The sequence below is a fragment of the Schistocerca piceifrons genome, chromosome 1 (genome assembly GCF_021461385.2).
Source record: "Schistocerca piceifrons isolate TAMUIC-IGC-003096 chromosome 1, iqSchPice1.1, whole genome shotgun sequence".
Lineage (NCBI taxonomy): Eukaryota > Metazoa > Arthropoda > Insecta > Orthoptera > Acrididae > Schistocerca > Schistocerca piceifrons.
In genome coordinates, this window is record NC_060138.1 from 357,033,264 (window position 1) to 357,060,502 (window position 27,239).

Genomic DNA, 27,239 nt, shown 5'->3' on the forward strand with positions numbered 1-27,239 from the left:
TGCTATGATCTTTGCACAGGAATTGTAAATGTTGTTGCATTGACGGCGAGTGGTGTGTGAATGTTGAATTTTGAAGTGTGTTATTATAAACTGTTTATTGATAGCCTTAGCCTTAGGAGATCACCTTCGGCATGATGTTTAAGAGAAAGCTTGCAGCTCTTGAGTATCCAGTCAAGGATTTTAACGTCAATGGTTAGTAAGTAGTGCTATAACGCATTTTTGCTGTTTTGCAAAGTGTCATCATCAGTCATGTTTCAGTTATGATTTAATATCCTGACATCTTGTAATTCGCAATAGCCGCAGCCATGGAAAGTAGCGCGAACGTATTGCAAGCGTCAACTTTAGCCGACATTGTTAAGAATTTTACACAAAACAGCTTTTCATAAGCCTGTGTTTTATGATTTGTGATAACAACATAAAAAAGTTCTTAATGTGTACAGATTTTACTTCAGTAAAAACTTTTTCCAATTTACTATCTACGTTCCTTTCGTTAATTTCCATTGTTAATTAAATGGAGTGCGTACACCAAACATTCGGGAGGGCGACGACTCAATCCCGCGTCCGGCCGTCCTGATTTAGGTTTTCCGTGATCTCCCTAAATCGCGCCAGGTAAATGCCGGGATGGTTCCTTTGAAAGGACACGGCCGACTTCCTTCCCAGTCCTTCCCTAATCCAATGAGACCGATGACCTCGCTGTCTGGTCTCCTTCCCCAAACAACCCAACCCAACCCGTACATCAAAACACAGAACATATTTGTGATTATAAAAGGTTCTTCATTTAATCGAAAGTAGGTTAGAATGCTGCCTATTTTCATGGTAGCATAAGAGACCATTTAATTTTAATGCGCAGTAGTTGTTTAAGAATTTATCATTGCAATGAATATAATAGTATGAATTGTATGTGTATGCCAAGCCTTCGTAAATGATGTCCTGCTTATGTTTCCTCACATTATATCTGCAGCTATACTTAGCAAGCTACGCGATGGTGTGTGGTGTTGTGTACTTCTGGTACCGCTATCTATTATTCCCCTCGTTCTATATTCCATTCACAAATGGGCCATGGAGATAATGATTGCTCCTATATCTCTGTAGTAACTCGAATTTTCTCATTGTGGTCATTTTGAAACATGTATATGGGAGGAGGTAATACCTTGCCTAACTCTTCCCAGAATTTCGAAAGTAACATAACTTAAATGTGGTAAGGATCCAAGACTGAAGATCCATTGAACAAGTATTTTGGAAACCACTTCCATAGATGAATTAAATTTTTTAAAGGTGCTTCTTATGAATCTGAGCCTGGCATCCTTTTCATACTATTTATTTTATGGCTAGGTCATTCCACTTCATGTCACTCCAGATCATTGTTTTCCAACCCGAGGGCAATTACCCCCTGGGGGGTAACAACCAGAAGTTGAATTGAATTTCTTGCAAGAAACTATTTTTTTTTTTAAAAAGATTGTTACTATTATCACTATTTTGTGAGACTTTAATACTGATTATAAAAATTACCAGAAACAACTAGCATTAACATGTTACACAATGTGGTGGGAATTACATTTTATGAAACAAATGTGCGAACATCTTCCTCACATAGTCCACCCTTACTCATATGTAGTACATGTTCATGGCAGTAAAATCAAGGGAGGGGGGGGTGTTATATGCTTAAATATTTAATGAAAATGACTTTGCCAAGTTCCCACAATAGACCGGAAATTGTTTCATTATTAACTTTACATCAATAAATGAACTAATTAACAGCACAACACAACAGCAACTGTGTAATGGTGACCACACTGCTGAGGGCCAACATTGTATAATTATTATTATTATTAGTGGCAGTAATGAAATGCAATGCATTGACAGCCCAAAGTCTTCCCATTTTTGTCAGTTCAGAGGTAAGAAGACTGCAGCTAAGTGATTTACAAGTAGTAAACATAAGTACTGTCACATATTTTTACTTATCTGATTTTTAAATAGGGATGCAGGGTGTGTCTAAAGAAAATGTCATGAGAGATAAGAGTGCTACAGGGGAAGCAAGCTTTTTAACAAGTATCAACCCTCAATCTGGATAGTTACCATTCTTTTCTGTGAAGGAGTTACAGGTAGCACTCATAGTGGATGGAGAATTCATAATTCTATAAAGCAAGTCATTAGATTTAAGCAGTACCAATTGTCTAATTGACTCATTAGTTTGAGATTTAACACAGCATCTATATAAACTAAATTTTGTGTCTCTTCCATCATTTTAAAAATGTACCTGGTTGAGGATTCCTCCCCCTCCTCTTCCAAAGTTTACTTTGTTGCTAATGTTGATGTTGGAGGAAAGGGGTTATAAACTAACGTCTGATTACACTCAGGAATAATGGTGTCAGTTGGGAACCACTGTTGTAGAATGGTTTCTTGTAGGCATGTTATGGTATTTACTGCTCTCAGTGATTTAACACCAATAGTGTAATTGTACAGCAGCGGACTTCTTCATCTATTTATATGCAGCATGTTACATTTATTTACATTCAGGGTCATCAGCCAATTCTTGCAGCTGTCGTCAGTCCCTTGCAGGTCTTCCTGTAGTTTGTCACAGACTTAAGCCATTGCTAACTTCTTATAGGCAATTGCATTATTTGTGAACAGTGTCATGGATCCTATGACATTATTCACTAGGCCATTATGTATATTGTAAATGGTACCAGTCCTGTCACATTGCTTTGGGTTACTCTTGAAATAATCTTTACATCTGTCAATTTCGTACCATTAAGAATATCATGTTGTTGACTTCTTTTCTGCAAGGAAATCCTGATTCCAGTCACATGTCTTCTTTATTTCCCAGCAAGAGAGAGTGCAGAGCTGTATTAAATGTCTTCCTGAAGTAAAGGCACACTTTGTCAATGAGGGTGCTGATTTCTACAGTGGTCTGGACTTCATGGATGAATGGAGCAAGCTGAGTTTTGAAAAGCTTGTGTTTGCAGAATTTATGGTGGTTTTTATAGAGGAAATTTTCATTCTACAAAGACTCAATAATACGTGAGCATAAAGCATGTTACATAATTCTACAGCAGATTGACATTAGTGATATAGGCCTATATATGCATCTGATCTACTGTCCCCCTGGGAAACTGGGATGACCTGCACTTTTTTCGTTCTCTAGGTACCTGTTGTTGCTCCAGCGACAATCAGTTAACTGCTGTTAGAGGGGGAGCAAGTTCTTTCCCGGACCAGTAGTCTCTGTGGAATCTTACACCTATCTCAACCATTCTAGATTACTTTCGCTATGAAGCAGTTGCAGTTTTTTTTTTTTTTTTTCTATTCCATGACTTATCTCAGTATCTGCTATTTTAGCATTTGTGCGTTGAATTAAAGGAGAAACCAAATTGCGACCTCCTGCAGTGAAATGGCATTGGAAGACTGAATTCCATATTTCATCCTTGTCTCTGTAATCTTCCATCTCTGCCAGTATGGTCACTGAACAGTTCGACATAGATTTCAATCTGCGTGCTGACTTTACATAACATTAAACCTTTGTAGGGTTTTTAATCAGTTCAGTTGTTATTTTCTAATTCATTCAACATAACTCTCATTGCTTTCCTTACACTCATTTTTACTTTGTTCAGCTTTTATTTACCAGCTAGATTTTTTTCACTTAAATTTGAGATGCTCTCATTGGTTTTGTATGAACTGTCTAACACAGCTATTAAACCACTGTGTGTCCTTCCCATTTGTAAAAACATTGTCTGTCACATACTTATCTTAGGTGTTTTTCAATTTTATCCATTTTTGCTCCACATCTTTATCCATACAAATTAAAATAAACTGAGTACCAGATCCAGAATGAAATTTTCACTCTGCAGCGGAGTGTGCGCTGATATGAAACTTCCTGGTGGATTAAAACTGTGTGCCGGACTGAGACTCGAACTCGGGACCTTTGCCTTTCACGGGCGGGCAAGTGCTCTACCAACTGAGCTACCCAAGCACGACTCACGCCCCATCCTCACAACTTCAATTCCGCCAGTACCTCATCTCCTACATTCCAAATACTGGATGTTGACTACACAGACACTCTGTAATTTGTAGTCTGTTTCTCTTGCTAATCAAAAATATTGTCCTATTTTTACTACATTCCTAGTAGTACCACTATCACTCACTCATCCTATTACAAATTATGATCACTGATGCACTCCTGTGTGTTAATTGATTTCAGAAGTTCAGATGTGTTTCTTGAAGTAATTCCCAGAAAAGACATTCACAATAACATCACAAAACCCCCTGTTTCCAGTACCAGTTTTGATTGTGTCTCTTTCCAATAAACAGCCAGGAAATTGAAGTCCCCATCCCCCATTACAATAAGATAATCAGGAAGCTTATTCACAATACTCTGCAAGTTCTCTCTGAAGCCCTCTGCCACTACAGCTTCCAATGCAGGTGATGTTTAATAGCTTCCAATTAACATATTTGGCCCAGCTTCCAGCTTTGATGTTTAACTTCACCCAGATTATTTTACATTAAGAATCCATAACAACCCCACAAGGTGGTAGAAAATTAATTCCTTACTTCAGTAAATACGCTGTCACCATTGGCGTCTAACCTGTCCTTGTGATATATATTTGAATTTGAATTTAGGAGTTAGTTGCTGTTAACTTCTGGGTTCAATCAACTCTCTTCTTAGGAATATCTTGGCATTGTTACTTTCAATACTTTACTGTGGGTGCACCTGCAGAATACTTATTTCGTACTAAACTTTTCCCCTAGTAGCGCTTCCTATATTGTTGCAGAATTGACTGAGCATTCGGTTTAGACCTTTGACTTGGCTTCAAACCAGAGGACCACATTCAATAGACACTAGCTGGGCATCCTCCCCATCCCGAGTGGGACCTCACAGTGTACTTATCAAGTCCACACTGGCCTTCTTTTCTGGTCTGCCTGCTATTTCCCTGAGGGGCTGCAGTACCCACCTAATGTTGGAGCTCTATTGACTGGAATATCTGGTTTTGCATTTGTCCAAACTTACCAGCAAAATCACCCACTGGCCCAACAGTTGAGGCATCTTATGGTGGGCCAGATGTGTTATCAACACTGGGTAGTGCTTTGTACCTATTGCTGACTAGTAGAGGGGCAGCTGTGTGGCCAGTTCTCACATCCACACTCCACCCAGAGATACATGAACCCACCACTGTCCACCATGCACCTTTCAGTGAAGACACCATGGTTAGATGTGCACTGGAAAATGTTGTGACAACGGGGTTTCCAGAGGATACCAACAGCACTAAACGATTATGGCTTCCTGCGTGTATATGTGCAAAGCAATAGCGTGAAGTCTGTTGACCCCAGCCAATGCAGCTTCCAGCTGTTTACAGGCAGGGACCAATTCTCCTAATGTCTGTACACAGCAAGCACAGTCCCTATCCGTTTTGTACTGTGTAAAAACAGTTTATAATAATTTAAAAATCAAAGCAGTGTGGACTAATTGAGAAAGAGCAAATAGGCCTCTACAAGAATTTTATTGCCTGACTGTGAAGTTGTGATGGGCACAAAATATAAACAAGAAAAATAAAATGAAGGTAACCTACCCATTACTTCATTAATGATTTTAAGCTTGTGTTGAGATGTATATTCCCGTAGTTGTTCTCTATATTTATGAATGATAGAGCGCGTACGAGTTAATGATTCTGTAATGTATTTCCCACAATTTCATTAAAATAAAGTCTAGTATTCTGTCATTGCCTATGGAGTATTTATTTATTTATTTATTTATTTTATTTTATGACTGTAGCCACTTTAATGCGTAAAGCTTCATGGAGAAATATTGATGCTTTTATTACTTTCATATAATACTGATAAGAACTTCTAGCTCTATTGCTCTTGTTGTTTTATTAGGTCCTCAGTTATTTTAGTGAAAAAGCCATTGTAGGATTTAATATGTTTTATGGATGTAATGTCACTTCATTTTTGTAAACAGTATATTGCTTGTTATCAATTTAAGTTCAAAATGCCTTTCACATAATTATTAGATTCCTCCATTAATTGATTATTATGTATTAGGGTGCCCTAAAAAGTAATGTCTCTGAATTTTTTATGAGAAAACTCTTTAACTTTTTTAACATTCTATATCTTTATTCTTCATGTTTATGTATTTGCAGCCCTCGCAACTAGTGGGCTCCGAATGTAGCACATAACATGGCATTGTGTAACGTAATTATATGTGTGCAACAGAAACAGCGTGCTGTAATTGAGTTTCAAATTCAAGGAGTTCATCCACACAATGAGCACCTTCTCCATTGAGAAGACAATGTCAGTCCACACACAAGTGCTGCAATATCTGAAACAATCCATCGTCTTGATTTCATTGTCCTTATCATCCTATGTACATTCCCAACTTTGCCTCATTCAATTTTCACCTGTTTCCAAAACACAAAGAACACCTTTGGGGACTTCTCTTTGTTAGTGATGAAGCAGTGCAAGCAGAAGGTTAGGTTGTGGCTCTGCCAACAGCATCAAAAATTCTGCAGTGATGACATCAACAAACTGGTCTTTCGTTGGGAGAAATGTGTACATTCCGAGGGTGACTGTGTTGAGAAATAAGTATGTAGATATGAGGAACAAAGATTTAAAATGTTAATAATAATTGTTTTATTTAAAAAGCTGTTATAGTTTTCATATAAAAAATTGGAAGCCATTATTTTCCTTCACACCCTCGTAAAATCTACTCTCATACGATCTATAATGCTTTGCTTGTTGTATTACTTTTCTATACATTGCACAGCATTACTTGTTATGTATTTTAAAATTGTCAACTTCATGATGTTTTGTGTAGTTATTTAGGTAGCACTATTTTGATTGTGTTCAACTTCAGATCAAACCCAGCAGTACTGGGTATTGATGGTATGGCGTTGTTGCACCCTAAAAGTGCTAAAAGAAAGAAAACAGAACACTGACAATGTTCTTTTTGCATCAGTGTTGTTCTACATTAGGTTGGAAGGTGACAGGTGTGTGGTGAATTGGTGAAGCAGTTTCAAACACTTCGGTTAATCTGATTTTTATCCCTTTTTCTATGTGCATCCATTTTGGCAAGTGATTAGTAGACGTAAGTAGTAGAAAGGGAGCCAAATAATTCAAGAAAACAAAATGTGGTTATAAAAAGCTTGACTACAAATTTTAGGAATATATGGTGTAAAGCACATTGTATGAAAACCCTACTGCTTTATATAGACAGATTTTCTTCTTCTAAAGGACTCTTCTGATGGCACAGTAAGATATCTTGGAGAGCGATGTGGTGATTGAGACTGGCATCCGTTTCACAGTTTAGTGTTGTATTTTGTGACCTAATATAGAAGCACTAGTGTGTCCTTTTTAATGTATTTTGTGACCCAATATAGAAGCACTAGTGTGTCTTTTTTAATGTGTGATCCATTTTAAATATTTGTTGCAAAGACCCTTAACTCTATGTTTCTCTTTTAAGATGAAAGAGAGTGTCGGAGCCTGATCCTGTGGCTGGAGGATCAGAAAATAAGACATTACAAAATAGAAGATAGAAAGGGACTGAGAGATGTGGACTCTCCAGAGTGGAACAATTCCTTCTGTCAATACTTGCATGATTTAGCATGTCCAGTTCAGAGTGAAAAAATGACAGAACAACTTGAATGGCTGCTGAGCTTCTCTGTTAGAGTTGAATATGCTGACAATGGTATGTATTAATAGCTTTACAGGTTAGGTCCATATTTGCACACAGTCTGCCGGGTTTTTCTTTTCTTTTAAGTAGAAATGTTGCCACACCTATCTATTGCCCTTTCTTGTATTATCGTGTCTTCCAAGCACATAAAATACTGCTTTAATGAAATTGAGCTTAATACCTTTCATTGAATACATATACAGTGCTAATTATTTGCATGATATTTTAAAAGACTGTTTTGCATTTTGTCAGTTTATAATGTTTATAGTTGCCAATGGTTTTCACAAACATATGTGTATTATCCTTTTAGTCACTATTGTGCAGAATGTTAGGTTGGTACATCAGAAATAAAGTGGAAAGCAGGCAGCTGTGCTTGTACAAAAAGTTCCCGAAAGGAAATGGTTGGTTGATAGACTGTGCAACAGATTAATTGCTGTACTGTTAATTGTCTTTGCTTGAACACTAAGATAATGATCGAAAGTGAATGTATTTTTTCTGAAATTTATTCACCCCACTGCATCTAAATGCTGTCACCTCATCCTGTTGTGAGGGGAAAGTTGCATTTAAATTGCATTTGCAGTAGGAGAGAGATTAACAGGTATTTCCACCAATGGTGTGGGAGCTCTGTTTATGGGTACCGAATCCTGTATTGTTTAGAGGTCATCACACTGCCTATGGCTATACCACATTGGACATCTGCTGCAATTCAGTGAACTAAATGTCTGGTTCCTGCTTGAACGTCAAGTTGAAATTTTGCGGATCAGTGGGGACTGACTGTTTACGAGATAAGGTTTGCTCATTGCCCCAAAGTAAGCTGTTCAAAATTATTTGGAAAGTTTACTGTAGTTGAGTCAGCATGAGAAGATTCCTCACAGCTAGCAGTGTTGCTGCCAGCTTTCAGCTATGTAGAATTAATGACTGCAGGGAAAAGTAGTAGTTGTCTGTGTAACTGTGACAGCACTGAGGCATTGACAGTTAGAAATGTACAAAATTGCATTATGTGATTGGTTGAGTCAGGCACACAAAGCTGTCACACCAAGGCGACATGGAGTTCCATACACCAACTCGACTACAGTACTCATCCATATTATTCTCCAGTGCAATGAGTAGCTCATGTCATTACAAACTCCTACTTAGGAATGTGGCCAAAAGCTATCAAAGCTATACAGATGTGTCAGTATAGGTGCGGATGGATGTGTGTGTGTGTGTGTGTGTGTGTGTGTGTGTGTGTGTGTGTGTGTGTGTGTGTGTGTGTGTGTGTGTGTGTGTGTGTGTACACCTGTCCCTTTTTCCCCCTAAGGTAAATCTGTCCGCTCCCGGGATTGGAATTACTCCTTACCCTCTCCCTTAAAACCCACATCCTTTCGTCTTTCCTTCTCCTTCCCTCTTTCCTGATGAAGCAACCGTGGGTTGCGAAAGCTTGACTTTTGTGTGTGTGTTTGTGTTTGTTAGTGTCGCTGTCAACATACCAATGCTTTCGTTTGGTAAGTTACATCATCTTTGTTTTTTTTTTATATATATATCATTTGCACTGTAAATACAGAATTGTTAGGCGCTTCAGCAATTCTGGGGAATTTATTTTCAAGTTGTAATCCCATGTAACACTCTCAACCTCTTCGATCTGCATGTCTTCATATGTTACAGACATGCTGGAAGGAAACCTCGTACAGGATGTGAACTGCATATAGTGGGTCTTTTCAAAGTTTAATGACAGTGAATTAGCTTAAAACTGCTTATTAATGTTTGTGAAAATTTGATTAGCAGCAATTTCCAAATCTGCACTTGACTTGCTATTTATTGCAATGTTTGTATCATCTGCAAACAAAACAAACTTGGCATGGAACGAGCATGTAGGGATGTGAAGGTGAATGGTCTACTTTGGTTTATTGGGAGAATTTTAGGGAAGTGTGGTTCATCTGTAAAGGAGACCCCATATAGAACACCAGTGCAACCCATTATTGAGTACTGCTCGATGTTTGGGATCCGCACCAGATCATATTGAAAGAAGATACTGAAGCAATTCAGTGGAGGGCCGCAAGTATTGCAGAGATGCATCAGGAGATCAAATGTGAATCCTGGAGGAAAGGCGACATTCTTTCTAAGGACTACTGTTTAGAAAATGTAGAAGCTGACTACAGAACAATTCTACTGCCACCAGCATACATTTAATGTAAGGACCCATAAGAGAAATTCGGGTTGATGTTGAGGAATATAGACAATAATTTTTCTTTCATTCTATTTGTGAGTGGAACAGGAAAGGAAATGCTAGTAGTAGTAGTAGTAGTAGTAGTAGTAGTAGTAGTACAGGTACCCTCCAACACCACCATACTGTGTCTTGTGGAGGATGTATGTGGATGTAGATGTAGAGACTGAAATGTTATTTTTGCTTTTAAAATCTCACTACCTAAGATATTGATGACACTACAGTCGCATTTCTTTTGATGTAGCCCCCATTGGTTTATTCATTGTTTGTCTGCCATTCAGTGCACTTTGCTGTGCATGAAGACTTAATAAAAACTCCTAATTTGTATTCCTGTATCAGAATTTTAATACTGTAAACCTTAATAGGTTGTGGGCCCAGTTTAATTGCAGAATTTCAGACAGAAATTTATGACAACTTTTTTTTAATTTTTTATTTTTTTTTTTTTATACGTGTTTGAGCCACCTCGTGCATCGTTTATTGTGCCATGTTGGATGAAGGTATCTCGAAGGATAGTGAAATCCAAAGGATCAAATTTGCAACTATGGAAATTTCAAATTCTGGCTTTGTTCGACAACTACATCATTTGAGATGTGGTGGATGGCCAGAGAGCAAAATCTGAGGATTTTGACAATGTCTGCTTGGAATACTGTGGCTAAAAGAGAGTGCATTTCAACCATGGTGGAGTATTTGCAACTTGAATTTTTTATAACATGCTCTACTGCTCATGAAATGTGGGAGAAATTGTTCATGATTCACCGAAAACCATTCAATGCGAACAAACTGTCTCTCATGTAAAACTTTCATGAGTACCAAATGAAGGCTAGTACTCTAGTGTCACTCACGGCATATCACACAAATCATGAACATTGACTGTCAACTCAAGGACATGGGTGTAACCGTATCAGACATAGCAATCATGGCCAAGATCCTCGTAAATGTTCTGAGACATGACCTGGGACAGTGTGTCCAGGGATCAGCAGATGATTCTGAAACTGCCTGAGTGGCTCATCTCCAAAGGAAAGCAATTGAACAACATGGTGTCAATGTTTTAGTGAAATTCACAAATGTCAGAACATTGAAATTTCACTTGGAGATTACAGTAAATGTGACAGAAGCGAATCAGATCAATTAAAAAGAAGAAGAAGTTGTACATGGGCATTGGGAATGTGGACGAATTGATGATGTGCGGTATGACACAGAAATAGGAAAAATTTTTCTGTTGATATTTGTGTGGCAAAAGGTTTTAAGGTGAGCTTTGTAGATAAGCTTGTAAACATTTATCGCAGTGAAAGTGTTGTTGTCCAAAAAAGAAAACGGGACGTGTAAAACATTGTTTGTACCAAACACACAATGTGATGTGAATTTTTGACCACAAATAACCTCAAATGTAGCATGAAATATTGGGTCATATAAATGTCACATTGATAGCAAATTCAATAAAAACAAGTCATATCAAGGGAATAAGCATGTCTGTTGTGACGTCATTCTTTGTGAAGTGCGTCAGTATGGAAGGTCTCACCGTTTATCTTTTAGCAAGAAATTCAGAAATAGGCATTTTTATACACAGTGATGTATGCGGACCAATACAGTTTGAATCACTTGTTGGTGCAAAGTATTTTGTAATGCTGATGGACAACGTATCTGGAGAATCTTGTATTTAAAGACTTTTTGGTGCACAAAACAAGAACATTGTTGCATCTTGTGGCATGAATTCACTGAAGGAATCATGACCATCCGTAAACCCATTTCAAAGCAGGATTGTGCTGATTTACATCATTTGTTCTCAATTTTGCACCCCAACACTGAGGAAACTGATGGCGAAGATGGAGAACATAATGTTGAGCCACAAGCTGAAGATGACAGAAAAGTAGGAGGAGAGTAAGATCGAGATTCCGGACACCCTCTTGAAGATCAGCAACAGTCTTATGGACTATGTGGTAGGAGCCAGAAGTGAAGTGCAAACTATTTAAATTGTCTTGAGCCAAATGCTTTTAAAGAGCCAATCTTGGATTCAGACAAAGAAAAATGGAAATGTGCAATTGAAGGGTAAATCGAAGTGCTTCAAATGAATGACACTTGGCTCACCGTGTCAAAACATACCCACAGATGATGAATCCAAAGTAGATTTCCAAAATTCAAGCACGAAAAACCAAAACTGGCTCCTGATGTATATCTCAACTCCTTGCTGGAGGCTTTACTCAATGCTCTGGACTAGACTATAACAAAACTTTATCGTCGGTAGTGACATATGACTCGCTATGCACTTTGCTCATGATTTCAACTGCATAAGATTTTGAAATGTTGCAATTTGATTTAAAGACCACTTTACTATATAGGAAACTAACCGAGGAAATTTATATGTAGGTGCCACAATATGTGATGCTGGATGAGAATGAATATCTATGCGAGCTTAAAAAAATCAATGTACAGTTTAAAGCAGACTTCTCATTGTTGGAATCAAACATTTTGTAAATTCTTGAAGATTTCAGAAAGAGTGATGCAGGTATGCATATTTTCATTGGGAAATGTGGAAATGATCTGATCATCTTGGCTTTGTATGTAGACAATGGGATGTGGATTGAAAAAGCAAAGAATCCCTAGTGGTCATTGCAGAATTACTGTCACTTTACTCGCTGAATCCTGCACTGTTACTGTTATCTTAAGCAACCCATTGAATCAAAATTTTTGATTGTAGAAAAACAGACTTAGTGAGGCAGTTACCTCATACGAAATGCAATGTATTGAGGATAACTTGTTTTTCAAGGCTCATCTTTTTTTCAGTATGTACAAAATTCAGTCTCTACCCAAGATTAATGATAACTGAAAACTACTATGTGATGTACCTAGTGATTTGGGCCAGGCAAATGCCCAGTGGGCAGGACATTTACAAATGGGAATTTGCTCAAAGCAGTTTTAAATACCCAAAATTGGCGCATTTATGTAAAAAAGTACTTTTTATAGTTTTTACTGCTAGAATGGATAATTTACCAATTAAAATAAGGGATGGGATGATACTCCTAATATTAGAAGTTAGTAAATGTTTAAATTTAAACATGAGGGTTGGAACTTTAATAGTGGCAACTGTTTATTCACAATCGATACAAAAGAGTTACATGTTTGCGCCTGTTACTGTCCTTCAAAGTAATCACCAGTATTGTGTAGAACCTGTTACCAGCGATGTGGAAGGCGTAGTATACCATTAGCAGGGCCTTTTCTGTGGATGGCGTGAATGGAGCAGTCTACTGCCTGTTGAATGTCTGGAACAGTTCTGAAGCGAATGTCACAAAGTGGTTCCTTCATCTCCAGAATAAAATCAGTCAAGGCTTAAGTCCGGGGAGTATGGTGGATGGTACAGTACAGAGCAGCCACAGATTGCGCAGAATATGCCCACGCATTGTCGTGCAAAATGATGGCTGGATTGTGCAGAAAGTGTCGCGGCTTCTTTCACAAAGCTGGTCGCAGGTGATGCTCCAAAAATGAACAGTAATACGACTTAAGTCCTTATGACTTTGATTTGATTCTGAAGATGAAGGAACCACTTAGTGGCATTCGCTTCAGAACTGTTCCAGAGATTTATAGGCATTAGACCACTCCATTCACACCATCAACAGATCAGGCTCTGCTAACTGCATACTACGTCTTCCACATCGCTGGCAATGGGTTCTACTCAACGCTGGTGACTACTTTGAAGGACAATAAGAGGTGCAAACATGTAACTCTTTTGTATCGGTTATGACTAATTAGTTGCCACTATTTAAGTTTCAACCCTCGTAGGTATGTCTTTCATTGCCTTTACTACTAAGAACAAAGGGAAAGAAGAGAGAACCATTTTTTCTTCCTAGCATTCCAACTTGCTGTAACAAGGAATAGTGTGTGTTTTTGACAGCCACTTGTCATTTATAATGTCCTTTTTATTTTTACCAGTTCTCTTCTCTCCCTCTCCCCCATGTATGTGCCTCCCACCCCCACCCACCCACCCACCCACACACACACACACACACACACACTGTTGAATGGTTGTGTAGTGATAAGCCAGTATAAAACATATTGTCTTTACATCATCGATCATCGCTTTGTAATGTAACACCCTATAATCGGTATCAAATTCCTGAATACTGCTGATGAATGATTAATGATAGCAAAATTATTACTGAATGGCATGTGTTTCTTGATAATAAATGTATTCTCAAATATTAAACTGTTTTCAATGAAAAAAATGCTTTATTGTCGGATGTAGTAACTTTTGAAATGGACTATAGTTTTCTGCGGTGCTCCTTTCTTTACCTACTTTCATATGGCTGCACTGCCATGAAGGTAAAATGAGAACACTAATGTAAAGATGATTTAATAACAAAGAATTGATGCCGAAGACACTGGAATCGTTTAATTCCAATGCTAGTCAATTACTAGAGAATTAGCGATACTTGGTCTCCTGGAATAGTAATTGAGACATGACTCATCCCTAATTAAAATCATTATGGATAGACTTTTTTTGCTCTAATAATTTTGCAGTAGTACAGCATAAGTAAAAATACAACCTACAGGCTACTTACTTAGTATAAACTATTTCAAGTATTACTTTTAAACGAGTTTTTTTGTTTTCTTTTTTTTTTATTATATGTTGCCACAAGACTTGACCTCATTAAAAATCTATACTTATGTTTTCTGTCCAATTTATAAGTGCCATTTATCAGTTAATCTTTAAAATGCATAAATGCCCAGGTGTTTATACTGCACATTTGCTCCACCTTATAAATGCCCAGGCACTAGGCGCACCAGCTAATCAGCACATTAACTTCAGTATCAAAACCTTGCTGTACTATGTTCATGATCAACTGACAGACTTCCATAACATGTTAACATCCTAGAGAAATATCAGTCAGGCCTTCAGAAACATCACAGCAAATATATTAATTGAAGTGACACTCCCTCAGACAAGATGCAAGTTGATCATTTTAACACTTCTTGGTGTCAGTAATATGTGTAACTGTTGATTTTTATGTCTTAGTTTTGCAGACCTGCCTCTACAATTTGTTACATATTTAATTTTAATATTTCAGTTGACAAGTACAAGAATCAAACTGCAGAAAAGGTTAAAAAGCCAGAACTCAGTGCTCCAAAAGTAATATCTTCAAATCCCCTGGATAACTTGGATTGTGAGTATGTGAAATAACTTGTATGTAGCCACTTACTGTAATTGAAATTTATATTTTACTGCACTAATTTGGTTCACAGTTGAAAGTCCGGACTTTAAAAAGGGTGTGAATGCCTTAGCCCAATTGCTGAATGTTACTGCTCACCCGGACCACCTTATAACACTAAAAGCTATCAGTAAAGTTGTTTGTCAGCGACTGTCTGCAGATGCATTGGAAAATCCACAGAGTGTAATAGTAAAGGTTAGTTTTACACACAGTTTCATGAATCATATGCATTCTCTTTCATAGTAAGTACTGACTGAAAGCAACTTTTGTTTCCTGCAGGGAAAGCCATTCCCATTTCAAGAAGCTGATCTTGGTTTTGACTTAGGAGATTACGTACTGAACCAGGCTGCAAAAATTTTGAGATTACTATACATACATGATGTAAGAGATCTTCAGACCAAAATTAATGAATGTATTGTTGCTGTACAGAGTATTACTGCTAATCCAAAGACTGACACCAAACTTGGAAAAGTTGGAAAATAATGTAATTAAATTCTTTTGTTTACATTGTGTTTATTCTTTGATATTAGATAAAATAAATGTTACAGCATAGTTCCGCATGTTTGTTGTTCTTCACATTGTCTCAGAAACACTTCTTTTTATGAGTGATAAATGAGACTTGTGCAGTTTTCAAGTGTCCCATGAAGACTGCACATCTATTCTGGTGATGATTTGTTGAAGGGCGGTAAATTAAAAAGTCTTGCTGTACCCAGCACTGCAGCCACTGCAAAATACACACACTTTTTAGTTTGTAAGTGGTGGTGGTGATAAATTATTACAAGCAGCAGAACAATAAATTTCCAATGTTACTGAAGCAGCTGGAAAATGGGTTAGCTTGTTTGATTCATGAATAAGCTCTTTGCAAATATATATATATATATATATATATATATATATATATATATATATAATGGAAGGAAACATTCCACGTGGGAAAAATTATGTCTGCTTGTGTCTGTATGTGTGGATGGATATGTGCGTGTGTGCGAGTGTATACCTGTCCTTTTTTCCCCCTAAGGTAAGTCTTTCCGCTCCCGGGATTGGAATGACTCCTTACCCTCTCCTTTAAAACCCACTTCCTTTCGTCTTCCCCTCTCCTTCCCTCTTTCCTGATGAGGCAACAATTTGTTGCGAAAGCTTGAATTTTGTGTGTATGTTTGTGTTTGTTTGTGTGTCTATCGACCTGCCAGCGTTTTTGTTCGGTAAGTCACCTCATTTATATATATATATATATATATATATATATATATATATATATATATAAAGCTCACACACTAATGCACCTACAAGATGCCAGGTGGATGATGTGTTGTTGGGGATAGTCTCAGATGAGATCAGGGAGAGGATTTGCTGGAAGGGGTGGCAGGTTCTTTCTTTTGTGCGTGTATCAATAAGTCAACATTTGTGCATTTTGATGAGTAGTCTCTTTAATTAAAAATTATTTGTATTCTACCAGAACTTTCTACAGAAATAGTCACACAGTAACATTATCATAATGGTTCCTGAAAATGCACTTAATGCATATATCTTTATTAGGTATCCACACACGTTAGTTCCACTGTGAGGAGCACAACAAGAACTTAAATGGAAGAACGTAATATATGAAGTGAGGTTAGAAGAAAATTATTTACAATTGTGTTTACTGCTCACTACAATGCGAACTGGACTATTGATTACTGGCTAGACTTGTGATATGAACAATAATTACAGATCCTGAAGAAACAGATTGCTAATATTCCACATTCTGGCAGAAACTGTGCCTTCTGAATGAAAAATATGGTATTGGTGCAACATGAAATCAGGGAGAAGGTGTATGACCATAAAGTAAACTTTAATATCTATTCACTGCTGAAGAGGTCACTAAAATAATTTTTCACTCTGCTGTTCTGAAGTGATTTATTGGACCAATTTTGGGCTCTGCCCATCATCAGAATATCTATCAAGCAAGAATGCAAAGTCATAACCACAAATGTAATTAACAATATCTCACTTAGAGCAAATTTTACAAAAGTTTCTACATAAAATACAGTAGTAGACAAAAAAAAGAGGTTCTTTGTAAAGAATATGGAATTGTGTGTATCACCCTTCAGAATCTGTACTGATACCAGTACAGTGTTACAAAGCTTAATTGATACCACTTGCCACAGGTGGTATGCATGTGTAGGTCCGTGGCGCCCTTTTGTACCCAGAGAAATAGTTGAACAACCTTAGATTTTTTTCTTTATTATTTATATTGTCAATACAAGTATAAAGCTAAAAATATAAGAGTACACACAACAGTGTGTACATTATACAGGATAAAATAAGCTGCTATACAAGAAAACGTTGTTCTCACACATGTCAACTGTGCCTGCAGATCCTAATACCACAACATGGGGCATAACACTGTATTTTGTGCATTCTTTCCTATTTTTATGGTTTTTTTTTTTAAATTATATGTCATAAGGCCTTAGCTATGCACTTCTGTGTCATTAGCTGATGGTTTTCCTTAAGAATGTTTTAATGATAATAGCCCTTGGTCAACTTTTTTGTCATTGCAATGATATATCACAACAATTATAAAAATGCACACATATTTCTGAGCCAATGATTACTACAAAACTGCTCATGTGCTTAATATTTAATTGAAGGGGCACCTCCCACTCAATAAAGACACCTCTCCCCATTCTAAACGTGCCTATTCGCTGCCATGCTTTGTGGTTATATGCAATGTCTCTCAGGTTAACTATTTTACCATATATTTTCATTTTTGTATGTACGAGGATTATTCGGAAAGTAAAGAATGATCGGTCAAACCACAGTGAAAATCCAATGAATTTTTGCACAGATGTGTTGGGAAGCCCATATGCACAGTTGGATATACTCTTGTCTTATTATTTTTAAGGATTGTACTTATCTTAAAAAATATAAATAATGAAAGAAGAAATCTAAAGTTGTTCAACTATTTCAATGGGCACAATACTGCATCACTGTCCTATACGCACATGCCACTTGGCGGCAAGTGGTACCAATTAAATTTTGTAAAGTTGTCGTGCTATCAGTTATGCTCCGATACTGATGGGTGGTATGTGTCACCATATTTTGTGTGAAGATCTTATTTTATTTTTGATACATCTACTCCTGTATTTTATGTAACATCTTTTGTAAAATTTACTCTAAGTGATGTATTTTAATTACATTTGTGGTTATTCCTTGAAATAAGACATTTTGGTTGCAAACTGTTTTATCTATTTATTGGCTAATGATTAGTTTCATTCTTATGGGTCATCTTCAGATTAATGTAAGAAGTAATGTTGTTAGTGACATCTGTCCTTCAATGCCAGCATATGGCGTTAGGACAATGTTTTCTTATAATTTTCATCTTACCATCAATAGGCAAATAATATGGAGCCAACCATGTATTATGTTCCTTCTACTTTTTATTTGCCTAATGACAATAGGATGATTATTTCTTATAATTTTTATCTTAATGCCATATTCTGGCATTAAAAGGACAAATGTAGACTCACCACATTACTTCTTTTGTTAATCTGAAGGTGCCCCCACAAGGACGAAACAATTTTCAACCAAGACTGTCTTACGTCAAGAAATTCCTTACTGGTTGCTGTAACAGGCACCGAGCGTGAAATGGAAACCATTTGTGGTTATAACTTTGCATTCTACATTGGCAAATATTTCAGATGATGGTCAATGACTTGCTTCTGAACAGTGAGCATGAACAGTTACTTAAAGATTCAAAAATAGTATACTTGAGTTGAATTAATTTACGCAGAACATTTCACACTAATTCTTACAGTAGTGATATAAATAAGAGCTGTTTGTTAGGTGTAAGGCATCTCAAACAACAAATCCACACTAATATACTTCACAATTGAATGCTACTTTCTTAGTTCCAAAAAGCTAATTTTTTTATACAAAACGTAAGTACAGTTGATACATGACAAAAGAACTGTGTTATGTCCTCATGCTATGAACTGTTGTTACAAAAGAACTGTGTTATGTCCTCATGCTATGAACTGTTGTTACAAGTAGTAAACTAGGACCGTATCTGGTTGGAACATCCCAAAATAGGGAAGGTGCTTGGCTTGATAACTCACATCTAAAACTGACAGCAGCTGATTTACTTTTATGAACTGATGATGATGATAATAATAATAATAATAATTATTATTATTATTATTAATAGTAGTAGTAGTAAAACTGTGGTTCCTCAGTACACCAATTTCAGAGATTTGAGAAATGTGCAAACATTAAAATAACTAATGATAAGGCAATCGGCTGTGATGAACGGTTGTATAATTCTTTTCTGTGCTTGTATAGCCACATAAATACCACTAACTGAAATGGATGTCTTCTTTATTGCTTACATTAATGATATTGCTTAACTTGTCTCATCAGAAATGATGGAAGATCTATTGATCTTCTGTCAATCAATAATCACTTTATCATAGGAGGAAACTGAAATACTATCAGAACGGATGTATTATTGGAAGGAATAATCTGTACACAAGCTTGTACCAATATAATACCAGTTAGTAGGTCAATATCCAGTTGCTACCGGATTTCCTATAAATGATGAAAATTTCATAAAATTTACTTTATTTAACTCACAAGTAAAACAACCTTGTCTTAGAATTGAAACACTATTTATTATTTCTTTTATGAAAAAAAGTAAATTAGTACCTACTCATACTGAACTACAAGGAAATTCTGGTGAATGGACACCAGTTTCTCTGCATTAAGAGAAAACAAGACCAGCTTCAAAGAAAAGTCACACTATATCTTGCAGCTGCGTATAAATTCTGGCAAACATTGTCAATTTCAGGTAGGTACTTTACTGCATTAGCTGACGGCCAAATACAAGGGTTATGGTTGTGATCGATTTGAACTTTCTTCAAATAATAAACAATCTAACTTGCAGTCACGTATGTTAGTTGACTGTCACACCAAAGTATTGTTTTCATTTTCCACCGGTTAAAGCAATCCCAAAATGTGTCATGAGCTTGACGAGTCACAGGTGATTTAGTTTTGTCTCCTGTACTTCTTTTAACAGGCATTGGAGACCAACTGCTGCCAGTAGAAAATTCTACTCAAAATTCTAACAGGATTTTCTGTCAAGCTTTTTCAGTTTCAATAACTCAATAACCGCCCCCCCCCCCCCCCCCCCCCCCCCCCCCCCTTAATCTTGGGTCAATACAGATTGCAATAAAATAATTTGGATCTTCATTTAAGCAGCTGGAATGAATAATCTAACTTTCGTGTGTGGCAACTGGGGGTACTTTGTGCTGTCTCATACTTCCATAAATACTTATTTAATGCCACAACTTGTGTATGGTATTACTTCCGATAAGCAGGAGAGACCAGAACGTATTTTTAAAAGAGGGCTTCCAAATCTTAATGTGCTGCTCCATCAAACACCAGTGATGATCCTTCAAATTACTAAGCGTATCATTATCAGCCACATACAATGGCAGAGCTAGTTTATGTTCCAGCAGGTAGAATCCCACAATATGTTGATATATTGCACCAACTGATGACCTTGTAAGTTTAGCTCCTTTGGAAGTGGCAACAGTTCTTGAGCCAAGCTCAAGTGCTGGAAGTGTGTTACAGTGCAATCATTTGAGCTACTTCTGGCTGGGTATTAGTTAAATTCCTCTAGAGTGAATGAATCGTATGCAGCCACTCAAACACCTTTTATCATGTTACTGCGGCTGTCACAAATGAGTAAATGTATTTTGCTTTGGATGATATGCCAGAGATCCTATACTACATTTTCTCCAATGTGAGAACCTAGGTAATACTTCATAGTAAGAATGTTCCAGCAAGAATTCAGGAGATCAGGGAAACTCGGAAAGCTGACATTGTTAAACAGGTCCAATGATCAGAAGTTACAGAAACCGTGAGAGTAGTTAAAATGTTTCTTCTATTTTTTTTCATAAATTCTGTCATAGCTGTAAGGAACGATTTATTGGGGAATGTTTGTATGGATTGGCATTTTACAGCAGGAATTACTTTTCTGCTGCTGTTGATGAACTTGTACCACAGATAGCTAAAGACTATGTGGACATGAAAGTGGCTGTACCTTTATTAATTGTTTGGAATTCATCTGGACGTTTTGTTTGCAGATGCATTTTCACATCCAATGCACCTGTTAGAAAATCAAAATATTTCATTGTATTTAAGGTAGGTTAGGTATTTATTATCAGTTTAAATGGTGTTTATTTAAAACTACATCTAACAAAAGCCTCTATGCATCCAAATCAAGTTTTTAAGCTGAGCATTCAGTAAATAGTTACCTACTTAATGATATTAATCATCTATGGACAAATACTTTGTTGATCAATGTAATAAAAACAAAAGAATAAAAGGCAAGCTAAGGCTTTAGTACATATCTGCTTTTCTTTTCTTCCTTCTCTGCTCTGAGAAATTTGAATTCAGCACGACAGATGTGGCAAACTTATTATCATCACTGTTTATAAGAAAATATTTCAAAATGTTATTTTTTGTAATTTATCTTGTAATTAACAAATTCTTTTCAATAGTCACCTCAAATAATAACAATTAAAAGCAATCTCAATTAGCAACATCAAATATTTGAGCCTTTCAGTCAATATGTGATTTGTTTGCTTCACTCATAACGATGATGCCCATATTTATCTGTATATCTCAAATCTCATGCATCTGATGTCTGCAGCTTTGCCCTGACCTACACTTTTGTGATGGCTGCCGGATATCCAGCTTATACTATAACTGGTATATGGCCAAACAGCTATATGTTTGACCTTTATTTATTTCTCTTTTCGAGCTCTTTAACGTCTCTGTGTACAACAGTATTATCCTCAAACAGCCACATAGGACTTAAAATGTTATTCTTCATGTCATTTTTATGTACCCTGCTGGCCCAAATATAAGCTTCATGCTTAATTTTATGGGACAGAAACAAAGAGAACCTCAGTGAAGAAAAATTCTCACATTACCCATTTACATTCATCACAGGTTTATCACCTTCACTATTGCAGCTATTTCTGAGCTCAGTGCAAGTGCAAACTTTGTGTGTTTTACAGAGAATATATGTGATGTCCAGTACCTCCTCCCAAATGTGGCACAGAAATAGGAGGCTTCACGAGTACCAGCACTTTGTGGTTTATAGCCTCCTTGTTCCAATAGGTGCAGAGATAGTCTGCTTTACTGAAAGGTTGAGATGGATAGAGAAAGGGAAGAGTGGGAGATGCATCAGGCAGGTGGAATATACATACAAGTAGTGGGCAGTTGGAAAAGGAAGAGGAGGAGGTGCAGATGGAAAGAGGGGAGGAGGTTGTGGATAGAGGGAGGAGGAGGAAGATATGGTCAAGAGAGCGAGTGAAGCTGTATGGAAAAGGCTAGTTACTCAATATCTTTGAGCAATTTGTTCGACTGAAAGTTGCTGCTCTTCTTAGATAGATAAATCAGTATGAGCTTGCAACACCTAGGTCAATATTGTTACCAGATGCCTGAAGCAGTGTTCGTCAGTTACACTTTTGCTGTCGCTTTAAAACTTTTCCACCCATGTGTAAAAAGTAACATGGTTCCTGCAAATAGTAATATATTGTTTGTTGTTCCAAGAGAATATGTTCACAAGATTGCCAACTAACACTTATAAAAGTTTCAGTTCCCTGCATTGGGCATGCCTTCTTATAGATATTCTGAATGAACTCGCATTAATGCCCAGCACACTCATGATAGGTTCAAGATGGCGGCGTGTGTAGATATCCGCGATTTTACTCCAAAAATAAGTTACAGTGAAGCCGTTAAAAATTCGTGTGTAAGTTGCAAAAGTGAATTATTAAAGTATAATGAGCGTATTGCTAGTTTACAATGTGTAATCAGCAGTCTAAGAATAGAAATCGACAGCCTGAAGTCCGAAAATATGGAACTGAAGTCGAAGCGAAACATGGATCCATTGCTTCAAGACAGACAGAAGGACAAAAACTTTCGCGAGAACATGGCTACATTGGTGCAAAATGACGCTGATAAATCATCAGAATGGAAGGTAGTACACAACAAGCGTCAAACAATCGGCACTAAAAATTCGTGTACAGCAAATGTTTCGAGGCTCGAGAATATAAACAATTTTGATGTACTTTGTTCTAGTAATAGTCTCACTGAAAGTGAAAACAATCGTAAGAAGAGTGTGCCGATAAACTATCGGAAAAAGGTTAGGTTTGATCTTCCAAAGCCACAACGTTCAGTTAACAGCAATGAAAGTGGCAGTGGTGTGATCCAGTCTGCTGTGAGTGAAACATCAACAAATCGTTTTCACATTTTCGCTGATAGTCATGGTAGAGGCATGGCTGATATAGTGAAAAGCAGTTTTAATGCTGCCGATGTTTGTGGAATTGTGAAGCCAGGTGCTAAAGTTCAAGAAGTTGTAGCGGGGTGTGATCCTGAAAAAGTAAAAAACGAGTGTGTGATCTTAATAGGTGGCTCAAACAACGTTGCCTGCAACGAAGGGAATGATGCCATACAGTCGCTCAGGAAGAAAATATCGGCGCTTCATCAGTCTAAGGTATTTGTTGTGAACATTCCAAAGAGACATGACTTAATTCCACAGTCCTGTGTAAATGAAGCTGTCTCACAAACGAACTCTAAGTTAGCAAAGTTGTGTAAGCATTTTAAAAATACTTGTGTTGTAGATGTAAGCAGTTTTGGACGAGATTTATTTACAAGACACGGTATGCACCTGAACAGATCAGGAAAAAAAGCATTAGGTACCCTCTTAAAAACAAAAATATTGGAAGAAGTCCACAAATGTACCCCAAAGTTGGAACCAATCGCACTTGAATGGCTCCAACCATCAAGTCAGACTCGGTTTCAAACTCAAATGTTTCAGGAAATTGTTAGTAATGAATGTACTGTGTCTGTAGCTACCGATAATTTTTTAGGCAAAAGTTTAGATCTGTCTCTAATTCCAAAGAAATGACGATTTTTCGCCAGAATGTGGGAGGACTTGGTAATAAAGTAAATGACATTACTGTTCTGTTAGAGGAACCACAAGGAATAAAAGATACTGATGTATTATGTTTTAGTGAACATCATGTGAAGGATATTGAAAGGTTGCAACTAAGTGGTTACTGTCAGGCAACGCATTACTCTAGAGCCATCATGGAAAAAGGTGGAGTGGTAATTTATGTAAAAAACAACATATCTTACAATGCATTAGATTTAAAGAGCCATTGTATAGAGCAACAAATTGAAGTATGTGGTGTTGAGATTACTGTAAATGACTTCACGGCTGTAGTGTTAGCACTGTATAGATCTCCCTCAGGGAATTTGAATGTATTTCTTAAGCACTTAGATTCTTTATTATCCATTCTGTACTCAAAGTCCAAGAACTTGATAATTACTGGTGACTTTAATGTTGATTTCCTAAATGAGAGCAATAGTAAAGCTGATTTAGTACATTTAATGGAGTCTTATAATCTGATGGCAATAGTAGATTTCCCAACTAGGATTACTGTTAACAGTAAAAGTCTGATAGATAATATATTTATAGATAAGTCTACATGGAATGAGATCACTGTACATCCAATCACTGGCCTTTCTGATCATGGTGGTCAATTGCTTAGGCTCAATTACATCAGTGTGTGCAACAGTTCCGAGCATTCTTGGAAATCTTTTAGAATAATAAATGAACAGGGCCTTAAAAAATTCAATGATAGCCTAAAAGAGATAGACTGGAGCCGAGTTTATAGGGAAACAGATGTAAACAAAAAGTACAATTCATTTTTAAATGAATTCATGTCTGTATTTGAGTCCATCTTTCCCAAAAAAGTAGTTAGAAATAGTCATATAGGCAATGCCAAGAAGTCTTGGATCACTACAGGGATAATAACATCTTGTAGAACAAAGAGGATGTTATACAGTTCTCTCAGGACTTGTAATGATCCAAAGAAACGACAACACTACAAACTTTACTGTAGCATTCTCAAGAAGGTTATAAATAAATCTAAAAGTATGTGCATAAAATCAGAAATTGAAAGCTCAGAAAATAAAATTAAAACTATATGGAATGTAATAAAGAGGGAAACTGGCAGGACAACAGGGAACATGTCTCAGGTAGAGATTAATACAGGGGACAGTATCATAAAGAAACCTGAGTTGGTTGCAGAAATATTTAATAACCACTTTTTGAGAGCAGCAGAGAAGACAGGCTGTAATGGTTCTATGGAAGAATCATTGTCCCTCTTACAGAAAGCTATTAGCAACAGAATCCCACAGTTATCCTTACCTCCAGTTACTGTAAGCAAAGTCATAAGAGTAATTAGATCATTAAAAAATAAAAATTCTGCTGGTGTGGACAATATTTCTAGTAAAATACTGAAACACTGTTATAAATTTGTTAGTTCCGTCTTATGCAACATATTCAATGCATCCCTACAAGATGGGATTGTCCCTGACAGACTTAAGTTGGCTGTAGTGATTCCTCTCTTTAAAAAAGGGGATAAAAGCATTGTTACAAACTATCGCCCAATATCCCTATTAACTACCTTCTCGAAAATTCTAGAAAAACTCATGCACAGGAGGATTGTAGACCATCTCAACATCCACAGTATCTTAAGCAAAAATCAGTTTGGGTTTCGTGCCGGTCTTTGTACTGAACAGGCAATATTCTCTTTCAGCAACCAAGTTTTGGAAGCCATTAACAAAAAAATGTCTCCAGTGGGTATTTTTTGTGATCTTACGAAAGCCTTTGACTGTGTAAACCACCAGATTCTTTGGAAAAAGGCAGAATACTATGGTTTAGGTGGTACTGTTGGCTTGTGGCTACAATCATATCTACAGGATCGGAAGCAGACTGTAATGCTAAATGGCTCTTCTGGAGAACCTGCCTCGTCTGAATGGGGCACGATAACGTGTGGTGTGCCTCAAGGCTCCGTTTTGGGCCCACTGCTTTTCCTCATCTTTATTAATGATCTTCCTCTTTGTTCTGAGACAAACAGCAAATTTACCCTGTTTGCCGATGATACCACAATTCTAATTGACGATTTGATTGATCATGATCTTGAAAAAACTACAAATACTGTTTTTAATGACATCTTAAATTGGTTCTCCTCAAATGGTCTCTCGCTCAATGCAGATAAAACTCATTATATGAGGTTCCATACATCACAAAGTAATCCCGATGAAATTAACATAAAATGTAGAGATCAACCAATACAGAAAGTTGAAGACACAAAATTCCTGGGTGCTTACATAGACAGTAAATGTAATTGGTCGGTTCACATTCTTCATCTATGTAAAAAACTTAGCTCGGCAACATTTGCATTACGGGTAATTTCTTCAGTGGCTGAAGTTGACACTATTAAGGTTGCCTACTTTGGCTACTTCCACTCATTGATGTCATATGCTATCATATTCTGGGGGAACCAACCACTTGCAAAAAAAGTTTTCACCATCCAAAAAAAAGCAATCAGAATAATGTGTGGGGTCCATCAAAGACACTCTTGCAGGCACTTGTTTCGGAAGATAGGTATCCTAACAACTGCCTCACAGTATATTTTTTCCTTGCTGACCTTTGTGTGCAAAAATTATTCCATCTATCAAGACAACAGTAAATTCCATGGTTATAATACCAGAAACAAAAACAATCTACATTTAGAAATGAAACGTCTCACTCTGGTACAAAAAGGAGTTTACTATGCCAGCATTAAGCTGTTCAATGCTCTACCACTACATATCAAATGTGTTCATACAGAACTGCCAAAATTTAAACAAGTTCTCAAAGATTACCTGACAGAGAAATCTTATTATACTGTGGATGAATACCTGAAAGAAAATGTATACCATCACTAAACTTATTGTGTCTAGAAGTAGTTCAATTGATTTTATTGTGCATTTGGGCATTAGCGCACTTTTTGTAACAACAGATTGGCTGTACATGTATTTACTCTTGTAGGTCTAATATCTGATTTAACTTTGTGCTCTTATCTTTAACCTTTATTTGAAACTCCTTTTTCTGTCAAATGGTAGTTATGTTATCTAGCTGACATTGTATCTGTTACTTTATTTATAGTATGTCTTACTTAAACTATGTACAATTTTCCATTGAATTGCCCTTGTATTTATTGTAAGTTTAAATTGAAACCTGTACAATTTGACACGTTCCATATCCTTGTGATTGACTCACTAACTGGAT

The 27,239-nt window shown here is 36.8% G+C and overlaps 1 protein-coding gene and 1 long non-coding RNA gene across 2 annotated transcripts in view; one reads left to right on the forward strand and one right to left on the reverse strand.

The window, feature by feature from the left end:
* Positions 1 to 15,624, forward strand: LOC124805320 (RNA transcription, translation and transport factor protein). Its single transcript, XM_047265843.1, has 5 exons — positions 1 to 192; positions 7,451 to 7,675; positions 14,924 to 15,019; positions 15,099 to 15,259; positions 15,344 to 15,624. The coding sequence occupies exons 1-5, from the start codon at positions 132 to 134 to the stop codon at positions 15,545 to 15,547; spliced, it is 747 nt and encodes a 248-aa protein (XP_047121799.1). The 5' UTR covers positions 1 to 131; the 3' UTR covers positions 15,548 to 15,624.
* LOC124805330 overlaps positions 15,528 to 27,239 on the reverse strand; it is a 26,747-nt gene continuing 15,035 nt past the window's right edge. The window contains exon 2 of the long non-coding RNA XR_007017441.1: positions 15,528 to 15,788. This is a non-coding gene — a long non-coding RNA (uncharacterized LOC124805330). The remainder of the gene's footprint in view (positions 15,789 to 27,239) is intronic.

What these genes read in the sequence shown, in the direction of transcription:
- LOC124805320 (XM_047265843.1), top strand. Translation starts at nt 132, where the DNA reads ATGATGTTTAAGAGAAAGCTTGCAGCTCTTGAGTATCCAGTCAAGGAT. An exon ending in AGTTGAATATGCTGACAATG is followed by an intron (nt 7,676 to 14,923) that starts GTATGTATTAAT and finishes TTAATATTTCAG; the next exon opens with TTGACAAGTACAAGAATCAA. An exon ending in CACAGAGTGTAATAGTAAAG is followed by an intron (nt 15,260 to 15,343) that starts GTTAGTTTTACA and finishes TGTTTCCTGCAG; the next exon opens with GGAAAGCCATTCCCATTTCA.